Source organism: Hypanus sabinus, chromosome 11, assembly GCF_030144855.1.
Source record: "Hypanus sabinus isolate sHypSab1 chromosome 11, sHypSab1.hap1, whole genome shotgun sequence".
Taxonomy (NCBI): Eukaryota; Metazoa; Chordata; class Chondrichthyes; order Myliobatiformes; family Dasyatidae; genus Hypanus; species Hypanus sabinus.
In genome coordinates, this window is record NC_082716.1 from 39,780,334 (window position 1) to 39,795,436 (window position 15,103).

The window sequence follows — 15,103 nt, forward strand, 5'->3', positions numbered from 1 at the left end:
TATCAGCCCTAATCTGGGATAAATGCACCTTCATAAGCCTTAGTTTTTTTTTTAAAAACACATTAATACAAAGGAGAAAAAGAAAGATCGGGCACTGTTATTGAAGCCAGAAAAGAGCTTGACTGACTTTGAAAAGTGAGAATAGCAACAGAAAATTTAATTACATCTGGCAATTTATCTATTTTTGCAATAATAGGGATCAGAGTATAAAGTCCCTGGCTGCATTGTTATATGTACCAAATGTGCGCTGAACTTCAATGATCCATTGAAGTCAGTAGTACTCAGTATAATAATTATATAGTTTAATACCTGTCATTAAATTTATATCATTCTTTTTTGAATAAAACATTCCTATAATTCATAAGGCAAAGAAACACAATAATACAAATTAACACATACTTACAGAGAGATAAATTGGATAATTTTTGAAGACTAACCTAAAAACTTATTTTATTGATTTTAAATATCAGAATGCAAATGTGTAAAATAACCACAATTAATCCACTTCCAAATTACTGTCATATATAGTAAGAATGTCTTTTTATCTTAAAATAAAAAGAATTTTCAACTGTCTTACCTGTTAACCATGGCATTGTACAGATCATTTTCACCTGTGGTTGGTCTGGCCTTATCTGAATAGTATACTTTATCTTCATAGTTTGGCCTTGGCTGGTAAAGACCAAGTTTAATCCATTCACTTTTGGGTACCTTGTCTCTCTCAAAAACTTGGAGGTTCTTGTCAGTTTGTACCTTCACCAATCTCACCAGTAATGTAGCACATGGAATGTTCCTAAAAGGAAAGAAAATGTGTTTGGATGTGGCCTTCTAGGGGTGATAGTGTTGGTTCAGCACTATCCTGCATGTGTTTGCTCTTTGAAAAATAACTATCTGATTGCTAGTTATATTTGTGATCTTCCCACTGATCAATACTTTCAAACCCAATTCAGTTTTGGATTTTATTATTTATACTTCTTCTACCACCTTTTCAAATAATGCATTATAGATTATGTTTTCCCAAATCACCATATTTTCCAGTCACCTCAGATTTGTGCTCTTTGATCATCAATATTTCTGCCACTGTAAGGAGCTTCATTTACACTTCAAATCCACTATCAAAACTCTATGTAACAGAATATAATTTCTCAAGCCTTCTGCATGATTTATACAGGTATTCTTCATAAATCAAGTTGTCCAGAGTTGGTATATTAGCCCTTATGAGGCCTAACCAATATTTTGTTAAGGTCTTTATTGTGCTAATTATATTCAAACTAGACATGAAGGATTAGTAATGAATGTTATTGCTAGCATAGTCAATGATCTTTGATTAAGACCAATTGCATTGTGTGGCAAGCTACATACCAAGTTGAGAAAGAAAGTATTGCCATATGTAAACTACATTTGGAGGACTGAATAAGCAGATTGAATATGAGGCCACTCTGTGTTTCTATTTACCACAAAGTGAATTAGTTGCAGTATCTTCAGGTTAGGAGAGGAAAACAGAAAAAAAATCAGCTGGGAAGGGTTTCAGCCTGAAACATCGGCTGTTTACTCTTTTCCGAAGATGCCGACTGGCCTGTTGAGTTCCTCCAGCTTTTCATGTGTGTTGCTTTAGATTTCCAGCATATGCAGATTTTATTATGTTTGCGAATCAGCTGAGATTCCCAGAAGCATTCATCCTGATGTAGTATTGAAAAAGAATATTTGCATTTTTAGCATCTCTTCTGGTCCCACTTGATCAATGCTTCTATGTGCCAACACATATTGAAACATAGGACATCTGCAGATGTAGACAGTTCCGTATTATACTTGTCAGGTTTTATATTTCAACCTTTCTTCATGCGTGCAAAACAGTTTTCAGATATCAGCATTTCCAGTTGAGATCCTTCATTGGGACTGGTAGTTGATGTGTTGAGACCCCACATCAAGGCTCTCTCTAATCAAGAATCTTTCTAATTTCTCTTTATGCTTTGAGGAGTAACTACATATATGCTTCCCTCAATCCTAATTTCAGAGTTATCATAAATATACTTAATTATTTCCTACATCACCAAAGGCCTACCCTGTGCTCCAATCACATACATGTCACAGCCAAGAAAACTGACCAATGCTTCTATTTCTTCGGAAGGCTAAAGAAATTTGGCATGTCACTGTTGATCCTTACCAATTTTTATTGATGTACCATAGAGAGCATCCTATCGAGACGCAGAACAACTTGGTATAGCAACTGTTCAACGCCTGACTACAATAAACTGCAGATAGTGTTGACGTAGCTCGGCACATCACAGAAACCGAACTCTCCTCTATAGACTCTGTCTATACTTCTCACTGCATCTGTAAAACATAATCAAAGACTCCCCACTTACCCTGGACATTCTCTTTTCACCTCTCTTCCATCAGGCAGAAGATTCAAACTCCTGAAATCACATACCACCAGGTTTCCACCCCACCGATATAAAACTATTAAACATGGTAAATAGGACTCCTGACCTTACAGTCTACCCCATTATGATTTGCTCTTTATTGTTTTTCCTGCAGTGCACTTTTTCTATAATTGTTGCACTTTATTCTACATTGTTATTGTTTTACCTTATTCTACCTCAATGCTCTGTGTAATCATCTGATCTGCATAAACTGTATGCAAGAAAAGGATTATACTTCATCTCAGTACCTGTGACAATAATATTTCCAATTCCAAATCCCATCAAAACATTTATTGTGTCTCCATTGCACTTAAGAACACAAATACAAATTTCAACAGCAAGATCATAACAATACCCTCTCCTTAACACAAGAGATTGTGCAGATGCTGGAAATCCAGAGCAACAAACAGAAAATGATGGAGGGACTCAGCAGGTCAGGCAGCATCTATGGAAATGAATACGTGTAAATAGTCAACGTTTTGGGTCGAGACCCTTCTTCAGGACTGGAAAGTTAGGGGGAAGACACTAAAATAAAAAGGTGGGTGGAGGAGAAGGAGGACCAGCCAGAAGGTTATAGGTGAAGCCAAATGGGTGGGAAAAGTGAAGGGCTATAGAAGACTGAATCTGATAGGAGAGGAGAGTGGGCCATGGGAGAAAGGGAAGGAGGGTCACCAAGGGACGTGATAGGCAGATGAGAAGAGTGAGGAATAGCAGAAGAGGGAAGGGAGAGGGAAAAAAATACTGTAAGGAAAAATTGATGTTCATGCCATAGGTTGGAGGCTACCTAGACAAAATATGAGGTGTTGCTCCAGGAATGGGGATGGGAGTTACAATGGTTCGCAGATGGAGCAGTGATGCTCGACAAAGCGGTCCCCAATTCATGTCAGGTCTCACCAATGTAGAAAGGCCACATCAGGAGCATAGGATACAATAGAAAACCTCAACACATTTACAGGTGAAGTGTTACTTGGGCCTATTTGGGGCCTTGAATGGAGTTAAGGGAGAAGGCAAGTGGGCAGATATTGCATTTCTTGGCGCTCACAGAGATATGTTCCAGGAGGGACAAATGAACAAGGGAATCACGGAGGGAGTGAAAAGCGGGGAGTTGGGAGGGGGGAGGTAAAGATGTTTTTAGCGATACATCCCTAAACTGAGAAAAGGGAATAGCATTTTTTTTTTTACAGGAGATGGGGTGGGAAGAAGTATAGTCGAGATAGCTGTGGGAATCAGCAGGTTTTTAAAAGATGTCAGTAGGCAGTTAGTCTCCAGAGATGAAGACAGAGAGATCAAGAAAGGGAAGAGAGGTGTCAGAAATGGACCAAGTGAATTTAGGGGCAGAGAGGAAGTTGGAGGCAAAGTTGATGAAATTGATGAGCTCAGCATGGATGCATGAAGCATCAGAACTCATGAAGGGTCTTGGCCTGAAATGCCATATGTTTATTCCTCTCCATAGATGCTGCCCGACCTGCTGAGTTCCTCCAGCGTTTTGTGTCTGTTTCATACTCATGTTGCCATTGCAACACTTTGAAGCACTGAAGTGAGACTCACCTTCCTACTGTAACAGCATTGACTGATAATGGCTTATCTGGGTCGGGTCCATCATAGTACAACCGCAGCTGGTGCGCACCTTCGTTTAGTGAGATCTGTCACATCAGGGTGATATAATTGGGAAAGATCAGCTGGATTTCCAAAGTAAAAAAAAATTCAAAACATGAAATAAAAATCATGATACGAAGATAGCAAAAGTGAAATATAAAAATGAACTTTGAGTAACTAATGTATAGAAATGGAGCAATGTTGGTTTTACTGAAGTTTTTCAGTGTCAGTTTTCTATTTTAATCTGTGAAATCTGCTGAGGTCAGGTATATCAGGATTGTGCAGTTAATCTTATTTGTGCATAAAGCACTTGAACATATGAATATAACCTTGTTTATACATGTTTGATTGGTTTTCACACAAAATTAAGTAGTGTATACAATTCTGACTTTCCTGCATCTCTCAAAGAAAGCTCAGGCAATATTTGTATTGAGAGTACTGTTATCTTCCCCCTCTGTATCTCAACAGTAAACAGATGAGATCTGTTTCCATCAAAGCTAATTGAGGTTCTATTAATTCACTCCCTTCAATTATACAGATTTATTGCTACAAAAGCCATTAAATTTGAAGGATAACTTTTAGTGATAAATAGTCAAATAACCTTCTTGTGTGAAATAGCTCTGTGGTGTGTAGACTCATTTGTGAATAACAATTCAGATTAATGATCAAGAATTTGGTTTTCCCCACAAGACTGTCACCAAGATTAATGAAATTTTCTCTGCACAGAAATGTTTTTATTGTGATGATCGTTGACAAAAAAAAAATTACAGGTTGAACAGGACTGGGGAGACTTAATGCCACCAGCAGAAAATAGTGCACTCAAACTTTATGTCAACCAATCAGGTCTATAGTCCTGTAACACTTTTTCAAAGACATACATTGAGCATCACCTGGAGCACCGAAGATCTGCATTGTCAAATAGTACTTGACATTCACTATTCATGTTCAAAGCCACATGATTTGAATGCCTCTGTTTTATTCAGCCAAAAGACATGGAGTCAGGCCAAAATTATTATAGTACAGTACTTGGTAGCATTGTAAAATTAACACAATAAACAATCCGTGCAAGGTACAAATACAAAGGAGGACAAGAAAGCTCCTTTGTTCAAAGTTAAAGGATAAGAAGGTGAAAGGAGCATTAATATAGTAGCACTACATGTTTTATTATTGCTCCTGCAATGGTCGAATGAAACTGGACTTGTTTTGCTGAATATTATTAGAGCTCAAGCTCTAGAGTGTACACTGGCTATTAGTATCCAGTGCCCACTGGTTGTTTCTTTTTGGAAGCCCAATGCTTAACTTCAAAGGCTAGTAGAAATGGGAGAGAGAGAGAGAGAGAGAGAGAGAGAAGAGGTAGGGTGGAAGAGATTACATAAATAATTTAGCAAATAATCTTTTCATGAACAGCTCGAGTCAAGTCTACAGTCATTTAACTAGACACATGAATATAACATATATACTATAAAATTATATAGAAACTAGACAACATTTCTCTAAACCAGGGTGTAAAGCACAGTGGTACACATAACACACGATAACTTATATGAAGGTAAAGATAAAATCTACAGATGAATCACACATAAATAACAAACTAAAGTGCATTGATGTTAAATATTGTAAGGTACAGAACAGATTTATCAGAGATACTCTGAATACATTGCGGCAGGGAGCTCAGAAGCCCAATGGCCAGGGGAGGCAACTGTTTCGCATCCTGACTGTTGTTGTTTTTATGCATTGGAGTCTCCTGCCTGATGGTAGAAAGTCAAAGAGGATGTTGGATGGATGGGTGGGATCCTTAATAATACTAAGTGCCCTGCGTACATAGCACTGCTGGTAAGTGTCCCTAATGGATAGTAGCAAGACCCCTTTGATCCTCTCAGCTGTTCTCACAGTCCTTTGTAGGGATTTCTGGTTGACTGCTCCCATACCAGGTGGAGATGCAACTTGTCAGGATGCTCTCAGTGGTGCTCCTGTAAAATGCAGTTAAGATCGTGTGGAAGAGATTGAAGAGGGAACTAGGAACAGGGAAGTAAAAGTAACATCTATAGACTGGATCATTCTGCCCTTCCCATCAAAAAATATTGGACAATAATAAGATTTTATATGTAATGATTTTATTAGTGGAATGGCAATAAACTGCACAATAATATTTAATTCTGTAAACTTCTATCTCATTCTGTGCATTGGGTATTATTTACCTGAACCACTCCAGAATCCACATTTGGGGCCCTTTCATTGCCTGACTCCACAAAGACATTCAGAGCTGCCCAGCCAATCAAAACCAACTTCAAACTGAATCTGTCAATGGTGTAAACCTAGGGAACATCACATTTAATAAAAAATGTAAGTATTTAGCACATTGGATGCTCCTGAAAATGTTGCTTGGAATCATGAGCTCACAGTGCATGCCAACTTCTGGCAGAGCACTCCCATCAGTCCCATTTCCTTGCACTTTCTCATCGCCCTGCAAATGATCTTCTCTCAAATGCCTCTCATAAATGTACTGATGGGCTCTGTAGCAACAAGGTCTTTGAGGAGTGAGTAGTGGATCACTACATTCTGAGTTCACCTTCCACCCAGATTTTTAAAATCTGTGACCTTTTGTCCCTGAACTATGTAGTTCCACAGTTCCATATATCAGTTCCATTTACTTACTCCACTATTACAAAGCAGATACAGATGTCCCCTGCTTTACAAATGTCCGCTTCACTTTTACAAAAGACCTACATTAGTAACCTGTTTTCGCATTACAAAGAGGATTTTCACTTTTACAGAAGTTTTTCCCATATAGATTAATGGTTCTTCGCTTTATGCCATTTCGGCTTAAGAAAGGTTTCATAGGAACGCTCTGCCTTTGTAAAGGCGGGGGACACCTGTATATCATCCAGATGGAAATGGAAACACATTCTCAGGACCTCTTGAGAGTCATTATGAAGACCACATGCAAAAACACTACCATTATAAAAATCACATTCTGGGATTCATTATTACAAATGTCAACACCTAGTTTTACCATCAATGATTATCATGCATTAATACTCAATTTGAAAGTATTACATTGGCATTAGAAATCTAAATTGAACCATTTTCTGTTTGTTCTTGATCTGCATTTGCACTTTTATCAAGTACAAAGGCCCCAAACATCCTGTAATGCCACTGTTCAAACAATCTTCCACCCTTTCCATCCACTTTAACATTGATTCCTTTACACTTTCTTTGTAAGCTAGTTTGATAGGTATCGATCATCAACTAGAGATCAGGCTAAAGCATATAGACACCTTCTACCGTGCTGTTATAAGTCTATTAAATAGTTCCCTAGTGAGATAAGTTGGACCGTTGACCTTGTAATAATCTTGCATCTTATTGTCTACCTGTACTACACTTACTCTGTAGCTTTTATACTTTATCTGCATTGTTATTTAGGATAGTGACCTGTACAAACAATAGGCAAGACAGGTTTTTCACTGTATCTCAATACACATGACAATCATAATTCCAATTTCAAATCCCATCAGAGCATTTATTGTGTTTCCATCATTCACTGCTCTAATGAACATACATAAAAATTTTCAACACAAGATTACACTACTTTCCTTTCATTTCTAACATGGAGTCAGTTAATACAGTACACACTTTTAAAATGAGGTTATTATCCTTTGCTAGGGTGTCTGAAAGTAAATATAGAGCTCCAATGAGTCTGTACATATTCACGCCTCTCTTTGCTTCTGTATTGAATTGCCCCTATATATCTCATCTATTTCTTTTGCCCTTTGAATCATTTTATTAACAGTTTTTAGAAGTCTTGGTAAACTCAAATTTCTGTTAATCTATTCCAGTGAGATATTTTTTAGATTACATTTCCATTCTCTGTTCCCTTCCCCAAATACGTAACAACATGCAGGATAAGCTCGTCTCTGTATCTTGGCAAATCAATTACAATTTCAATCATTTGAATCTTAAGCTCATGTTCTTCAATTCAAAGTGTTAAATAGTTTCATTTCTGACCCTCAAAATGATTTCTGTGGATTATAATCAACATCCTCTTTCATTTAGAACTCTGAAAACTCTTTCCTCAAACTCATGACATGCTGATTTTGGTATTTAACCCATCATTCCTAGCATTCTGCTCTTAAGGAACAGCAACATTGCAAGTAGACTTCACAAACTGAGCCTTCCAAAACTGGGAATAACTATTAAAACATCATAGTCACTCTCTAAATTTAAGCAGATTTCGATTAAGCTAAGGTTGTTAAGTGAGAAAAACATGATTTCGGAATCATACAAAACCAAGCAACATAGCTGACATAAGAGCTTTGCTCCCAGATAAGCGCAATGCCTTTTATGCCCACTTCGATGAACTTCCACAGCCCCAGATGACCATGTGACTTCAGTCTCTGAGGCCAACGTGCGAGCATCCTTCAGGAGGGTAAAGCCATGAAAAGCGTCCAGTCCAGATGGGGTACCTCACCAAGAACTGAAGACATGTGCCAATCATCTGGCTGAAGTGTTCACTGTAATCTTTCAACTTTCACTTTGGGAGTGTGAGCTGTCCTCCTGCGTCAAGCAGACTTCAATAACATACAGGTTCACAAATTCCTTTTCTCTACAGCTTTGTTATGTTCCAAGCAATATAATTAAGCATTCTATTTACTGCCCCATATTAAATGTATGTGTTAAATTGAATCCTGCTTTCATTTTCTGGCATTATTCTACTGGATTAACGCCCAGCAGATATATACTTGATTTCCACATATTCCATTGCGCACTGTGGTTATTTTTCTGCCAATATGCCGTAAATACCTATGAATTTGCAATTACCTTAAGTAGTAATGTAGCTGATGGTGGCATCCGAGGGTTCCGGAATTCGACACGGTGATTGTAAAAGGGCTCAAATATGTTACTGTTCAGATCAATCCCCGAAGATATGCTTGGACCAATTCTTTGACAAAATGGAAGTAAAAAGATGAAGGAAGATATGTTTTATGTGAAGTAGTATATAACTGATAAATGTGAGTTTCACCGTAATTTTAATGTTAATCAGTTGAGAAATGCATTCACTTTGCAACATCAGCCAGTGGGTAGCCCTTTTAATACACGTTTCTAAAACAGAACACATTACTAATTATCTCTGAATGTCTTATTCCATCATATAAGAGGTAAGGGAAAAGTGTCCATTCTTCTTCAGGCGAAAGAAAAATCAAGTCAACAGATTTGAATATTGTGATGAGGCTTTGGATGGACTTCCACTTCTGCTGCTTGTCCAAATGAAAGTGATGAACCCTCAGAAGCTCAGGAAAAAACGATCGAAGATAGTGAATATTTGAAACCAACTGGAAGTTCTAACCACGTGCTTTAGGTTTCAATTTGCACATTGGCTGTACAGAAAAAATGTTCATTGCATTTCTCCAGGATTCCATTGATTTTGAGATGCAATTGATATTAGTTGATTTTAACATATAATTTATGGCAACAGTATAATTCAACTGCTTCGTAACTAAACTGCTTAATACTTCTACACTGGTAAAGACAAGGGAGAACTATCAAATAAAGTTGACACTTATAAAGTTTTGCCAGAAACTAAGCATGCTTTATGCCCCAAATTTTCCTCCTCTCCTCCTGGAACTCTGTAATTGAGTCAGTCTAAGGGGCATCCAATGCCTTGTCCATGTTTCCTTAATGAGGTCAGTCAGCCACTATCAACAGATAATTCAATGCTTATTTTGAGAGGAAATCATGGCAGAATTATTCTGTAAAATAACAGCTGCTCAAGCTAATTCATGGCCTAAAAAACACTAAGTTGACCAAATCAGTGCAGCCCTCATAAGGAAGCAAATTCAGGAAGCTCAGTTGTAAACACTGATAATTAGACCTATAATTTTTGGAGGAATTCTAGCCTTGATGGATGACCACCTCCTCAAAGGAGTTATAATTACATCCGGATATTGCCAGTGGCGTTTAGGTAAATTGGATCTAGAGCTTTACATTGCTGGATTCTGACCGGAACATTTGTCAAGTATGTTGCCACTAGAGGCCCCCATTGAAATATAAAAATACAACAGCAGTCTCATCGTGGAAAAAGCAAAAGCCTAATCTTTTGCACTGCAAAAGTCTAATCTTAACAGTAGATTAAAAGAAAATATGTACTAAAATAAAAATTGATGGCATTTTCTACCCCAAGCTTAAAAGTTACTGCTCTTGCACAAAACAATCTGTACTCACTGGTTATAGTTCCGGTCAAACATGCGACCAGTAACTCTGCTGACGGTGACAGCATCTGGGAGGAATCGCGCCCCATCGATATACAGGTCAAATCCATCACCTCCAGTAAATGGCAAAGATGGTGGCGATCGTCTTGCATGATATATGTAGACGAGCTAAATAATATTGTGTGTGAAGATAAGTTATAAAAGCAACACATATCAAATGCTGGAGGAACTCAGCAGGCCAGGCAGCACCTATGGAAAACAGTAAACAGTCGACATTTCGGGCCAAGACCCTTGATCCGAACTGGAGGAAAAGAAAAGGGGTGAAGTAAAGGGTTGGGAAGTTGATTGGTGAAAGAGATACAGGGCTGGAGAAGGAGGAATCTAATAGGAGAGGACAGAAGGTCATGGAAGAAAGAAAAGGGGAGAGGAGCACCAGAGGGAGGTGATGGGGAGGAAAGGAGATGAGGTGACGAAGGGAAAGGGGAATGGGGAATGGTGAAGGGGGCCCATTTCCAGAAGTTCAAGAACTTGATGTTCTGATCATCAGGTTGGAGGCTACCCAGACAGAGTATGAGGTGTTGCTCCTCCAACCTGAGAGTGGCCTCATCATGACAGTAGGAGAGACCACAGACTGACATATTGGAATGGGAATGGGAAGTGGAATTAAAATGGATTGCTACTGGGAGATCCTGCTTTTTCTGGCGGACAGAACCTAGGTGCTCGGCAAAGCGGTGTCCCAACCTATGTCAGGTCTCACTGATGTACAGAAAACCACACCAGGAGCAGCCGATACGATAGATGACGCCAACAGACTCACAGGTGAAGTGTTGCCTCGCCTGAAGGACTGTTTGAGGCCCTAAATGAGGGATAGGTGTAGCACTTGTTCCATTTGCAAGGACGAATGCCAGGAGGGAGATCAGTTGGGAGGGACAAATGGACAAGGGCATCCTGATTGGTGAGGGCATCAAAGGATATGGTAAGAAGTCAGGTGTATGGGTTTAGTGTCAATGCAATTCCTTTGCTTTGCTTTGGTAATGTTTGTTACTTAGGAACTAAAGTTCCTCTCTTTTTTTCCTGGTGATAATCCTCCTTGACAGCATTCTGTGTTGGCATGTCGCTTGACCCTTAACTTGATGAATGACAAGGACAGTAAGTGCACAAGAACACCACCTACAGGTTCTCACACAAGCTCCACACCATCCTGTCATGGAGAAGTATCGCTGTCCCATCTTGTTCACACGTCCAAATCCTGGCACTCCCTCCCTGACATCAGTGTAGGAGGACGTTCAACAAAAGGACCACAGCAGTTCACAACAATTTTATCAAGGGCATTTAGGGATGGGCAATGCTGGCATTGTCAGTGATAACCAGATGACAATAAATGAATTAGTGTGTAAATAAATTAAAAATAGGTGACATTGCCTTCCCCTATTCCCTGACCTACCTTGCATTTCCTGGATCTTGACTGTCACCTTCATTCCATGCCCCTGTCATTGACCCAGTTTCTCCTCATTCCCAGCTCCACCTTCTCTGGAAACGTGATGTACACCTCTGCTTTCTTTATCACTGGGCTTACTTTCCTTGACTTTCCACCCCACCAAAACCTCCCTTGCTTTTTATCCACACTCCTATTCCAGAGACCTACTTCCTTGGCTCATCCAACCCTCACCTTCATTTTTTGCCTGACTCAGAAGCAGAGCCCCTAATTAGTCAGTAGTAAATCTAGAACAATAAAACACATGAACAGGCCATGCAGTCATTGCGTCTGCCAATCTAATCCCATCTGCTTGCTCGGTATCCCACTGTTCCCCAGCTGTTCATGTATTTTTCAAAATATTTGTTAACTGTTGCTGTCATATCTGCTTCCACCATCTCTACCACCCTTTGTGAAAAATAGTTAACTCCCATACCTCACTTAAAATTTTCCCTCTTGCCTTAACTTCTGCTATCTAGTATTTGGGCGGGAAGGATTTAACAAAAGACAGTTTTTTCCCTCAGCGGTTTGATCGAGGCACAACCGCGCAAGTGTATGGATGTCGACGAGTTAGACCGGAGGGAAGGATTTTAAAAAGACAGCTTTATAGAGCGGGTGTAGAGTAGAGAGAGTCAGAGTAGGCGGGCTTGGGTTCAACAGGGCTTCAGTGTTAGTAGGTCGAGGCGAGGTAAGTTACTTGTGAGGAATAGGAAGTATGTCTGTGAGGCTGGTGTTCTGTATTGGGTGTCAGATGTGGGATATCTGGGAGACTCCCGGCCTCCCAGTCAGCCACATTTGTGCCAGGTGCATCGAGCTGCAGCTCCTTAGGGACCAGGTTAGTGAATTGGAGATGCAGCTCAATGACCTTCATCTGGTCAGGGAGAGTGAGAAGGTGATAGAGAGGAGCTACAGGCAAGTAGTCACACTGGGTCCTTGGGAGACAGGTAAGTGGGTAACAGTCAGTCAGGAGAGGGAAGGGCAAGAGTCAGATTCTAGAGAGTACCCCTGTGACCATCCCCTTTAACAATAAGTACCCCTGTTTGAGTACTGTTGGGGAGGATGACCAACCTGGGGGAAGCAACAGTGGCAACAGAGTCTGGCCCTGTGGCTCAGAAGGGTAGGGAAAGGAAGAGGATGGCAGCAGTGATTGGGGATTCTATAGTTAGGGGGTCAGACAGGTGATTCTGCGGATGCAGGGAAGAAACGCAGATGGTAGTTTGCCTCCCAGGTGCCAGGGATGTTATTGATCGCATCCATGATATCTGAAGTGGGAAGGTGAACAGCCAGAGGTCGTGGTACATATTGGTACCAATGACATAGATGGGAAAAGGGAGGTGGTCCTGAAAACAGACTACAGGGAGTTAGGAAAGAAGCTGAGAAGCAGGACCACAAAGGTATTGATCTTGGGATTACTGTCTGTGCCACGTGACAGTGAGTATAGGAATAGAGTGAGGTAGAGGATAAATGCATGGCTGAGGGATTGGGGAAGGGGGTAGGGATTCAGATTTCTGGATCATTGGGACCAGTGTCCTGGCGGGGAGGTTTGCTAAGGCTATTGGGGAGAGTTTAAACTAGAATTGCTGGGGGGTGGGAACCAAACTGAAGAAACAGAGGAGGAAGCGGTTGGCTCACAAATGAGGAAAGCTTGTAGGCAGTGTGAGAGGGAGGATGGGCAGGTGATAGAGAAGGGATGCGCTCAGATTGATGGTTTGAGATGTGTCTATTTTAATGCAAGAAGCATCATGAACAAAGTGGATGAGCTTAGAGTGTGGATCAGGAGTTGGAGCTATGATGTAGTGGCCATTACAGAAACTTGGATGGCTCAAGGGCAGGAATGGTTACTTAGAATGCCAGGCTTTAGATGTTTCAGAAAAGACAGGGAGGGAGGCAAAAGAGATGGGGGTGTGGCACTGCTGATCAGAGGTAGTATCACAGCTGCAGAAAAGGAGGAAGTCATGGAGGGATTATCTACTGAGTCTCTGTAGTTAGAAACAAGGAGTCAATAACTCTACTGGGTGTTTTTTATAGACCACCCAATAGTAACAGGAATATCGAGGAGCAGATGGGGAGACAGATTCTGGAAAGGTGTAATAATAACAGGGTTGTCGTGGTGGGAGATTTTAATTTCCGAAATACAAATTGGCATGTCCCTAGAGTAAGGGGTTTAGATGGGGTGGAGTTTGTTCGGTGTGTTCAAGAAAGTTTCTTGACACAGTATGTAGATAAGCCTACAAGAGGAGAGGCTGTACTTGATTTGGTATTGGGAAATGAACCTGATCAGGTGTCAGATCTCTCAGTGGGAGAGCATTTTGGAGATAATGATCATAATTCTATCTCCTTTACCATTGCATTGGAGAGGGATAGGAACAGAAAAGTTAGGAAAGTGTTTAACTAGAGTAAGGAGAAAAATGAAGTTATCAGGCAAGAACTTAGAAGTATAAATTGGGAACAAATGTTCTCAGGGAAACGTACAGCAGAAATGTGGCAAATCTTCAGGGGATATTTGTGTGGAGGTCTGCCTAGGTACGTTCCAATGAGACAGGGAAAGGATGGTAGGTACAGGAACTGTGGTGTACAAGGGTCATTGTAACCTGGTCAAGAAGAAAAGTTTACGAAAGGTTCAAAAAACTAGGTAATAATAGAGATCTGGAAGATTATAAAGCGAGCAGGAAGGAACTCAAGAAAGAAATTAGGAGGGCCAGAAGGGGCATGAGAAGGCCTTGACAAGCAAGATTAAAGAAAACCCCAAGGCATTCTACAAGTATGTGAACAGCAAGAGGATAGACATGAGAGAATAGGACCACTTAATAGGTCAGTGGAAAAGTGTGTATGGAACCGGTGGAGATAGTGGAAGTACTTAATGAATACTTTGCTTCAGTATTCACCTTGGAAAAGGACCTTGGTGATTGTAGTGATGACTTGCAGCAGACTGAAAAGCTTGAGCATATAGATATCAAGAAAGAGGATGTGCTAAGGTTTTGAAAAGCATTAAGTTAGATAAGTCACTGGGACCGGATGAGGTATACTCCAGGCTACTTACTGTGGGAGGTGAGGGAGGAGATTGATGATCCTCTGGTGTTGATCTTTGCATCATCAATGAGGACGGGAGAGGTTTCGGAGGATTGGAGGGTTGCAGATGTTGTTCCTTTATTCAAGAAAGGGAGTAGAGATAGCCCAGGAAATCATAGACCTGTGAGTCTCACTGCAGTAGTTGGTAAGTTGATGGAGAAGATCCTGAGAGGTATGATTTATGAACATTTGGAGAGGCAAAATATGATTAGGAATAGTCAGCATGGCTTTGTCAAAGGTAGGTCGTGCCTTGCGAGCCTGATTGAATTTTTTGAGGATGTGACTAAACATATTGATGAAGGTGGAGCAGTAGATGTAGTGTATATGGATTTCAGCAA

At 40.3% G+C, this 15,103-nt stretch overlaps 1 protein-coding gene across 5 annotated transcripts in view; it reads right to left on the reverse strand.

The window, feature by feature from the left end:
* Positions 1 to 15,103, reverse strand: part of ccdc17 (coiled-coil domain containing 17) — a 116,026-nt gene that overhangs the window by 20,266 nt on the left and 80,657 nt on the right. For 4 of the 5 annotated variants that reach the window (XM_059984181.1, XM_059984182.1, XM_059984180.1 and 1 more), the window contains 5 exons: positions 10,236 to 10,390; positions 8,835 to 8,955; positions 6,215 to 6,331; positions 3,969 to 4,063; positions 578 to 790 (listed from right to left, as the gene is read on the reverse strand). In XM_059984181.1, coding sequence (XP_059840164.1) covers positions 578 to 790; positions 3,969 to 4,063; positions 6,215 to 6,331; positions 8,835 to 8,955; positions 10,236 to 10,390 — 701 coding nt within the window. The remainder of the gene's footprint in view (positions 1 to 577; positions 791 to 3,968; positions 4,064 to 6,214; positions 6,332 to 8,834; positions 8,956 to 10,235; positions 10,391 to 15,103) is intronic. The other variant, XM_059984183.1, reaches the window with a different exon arrangement.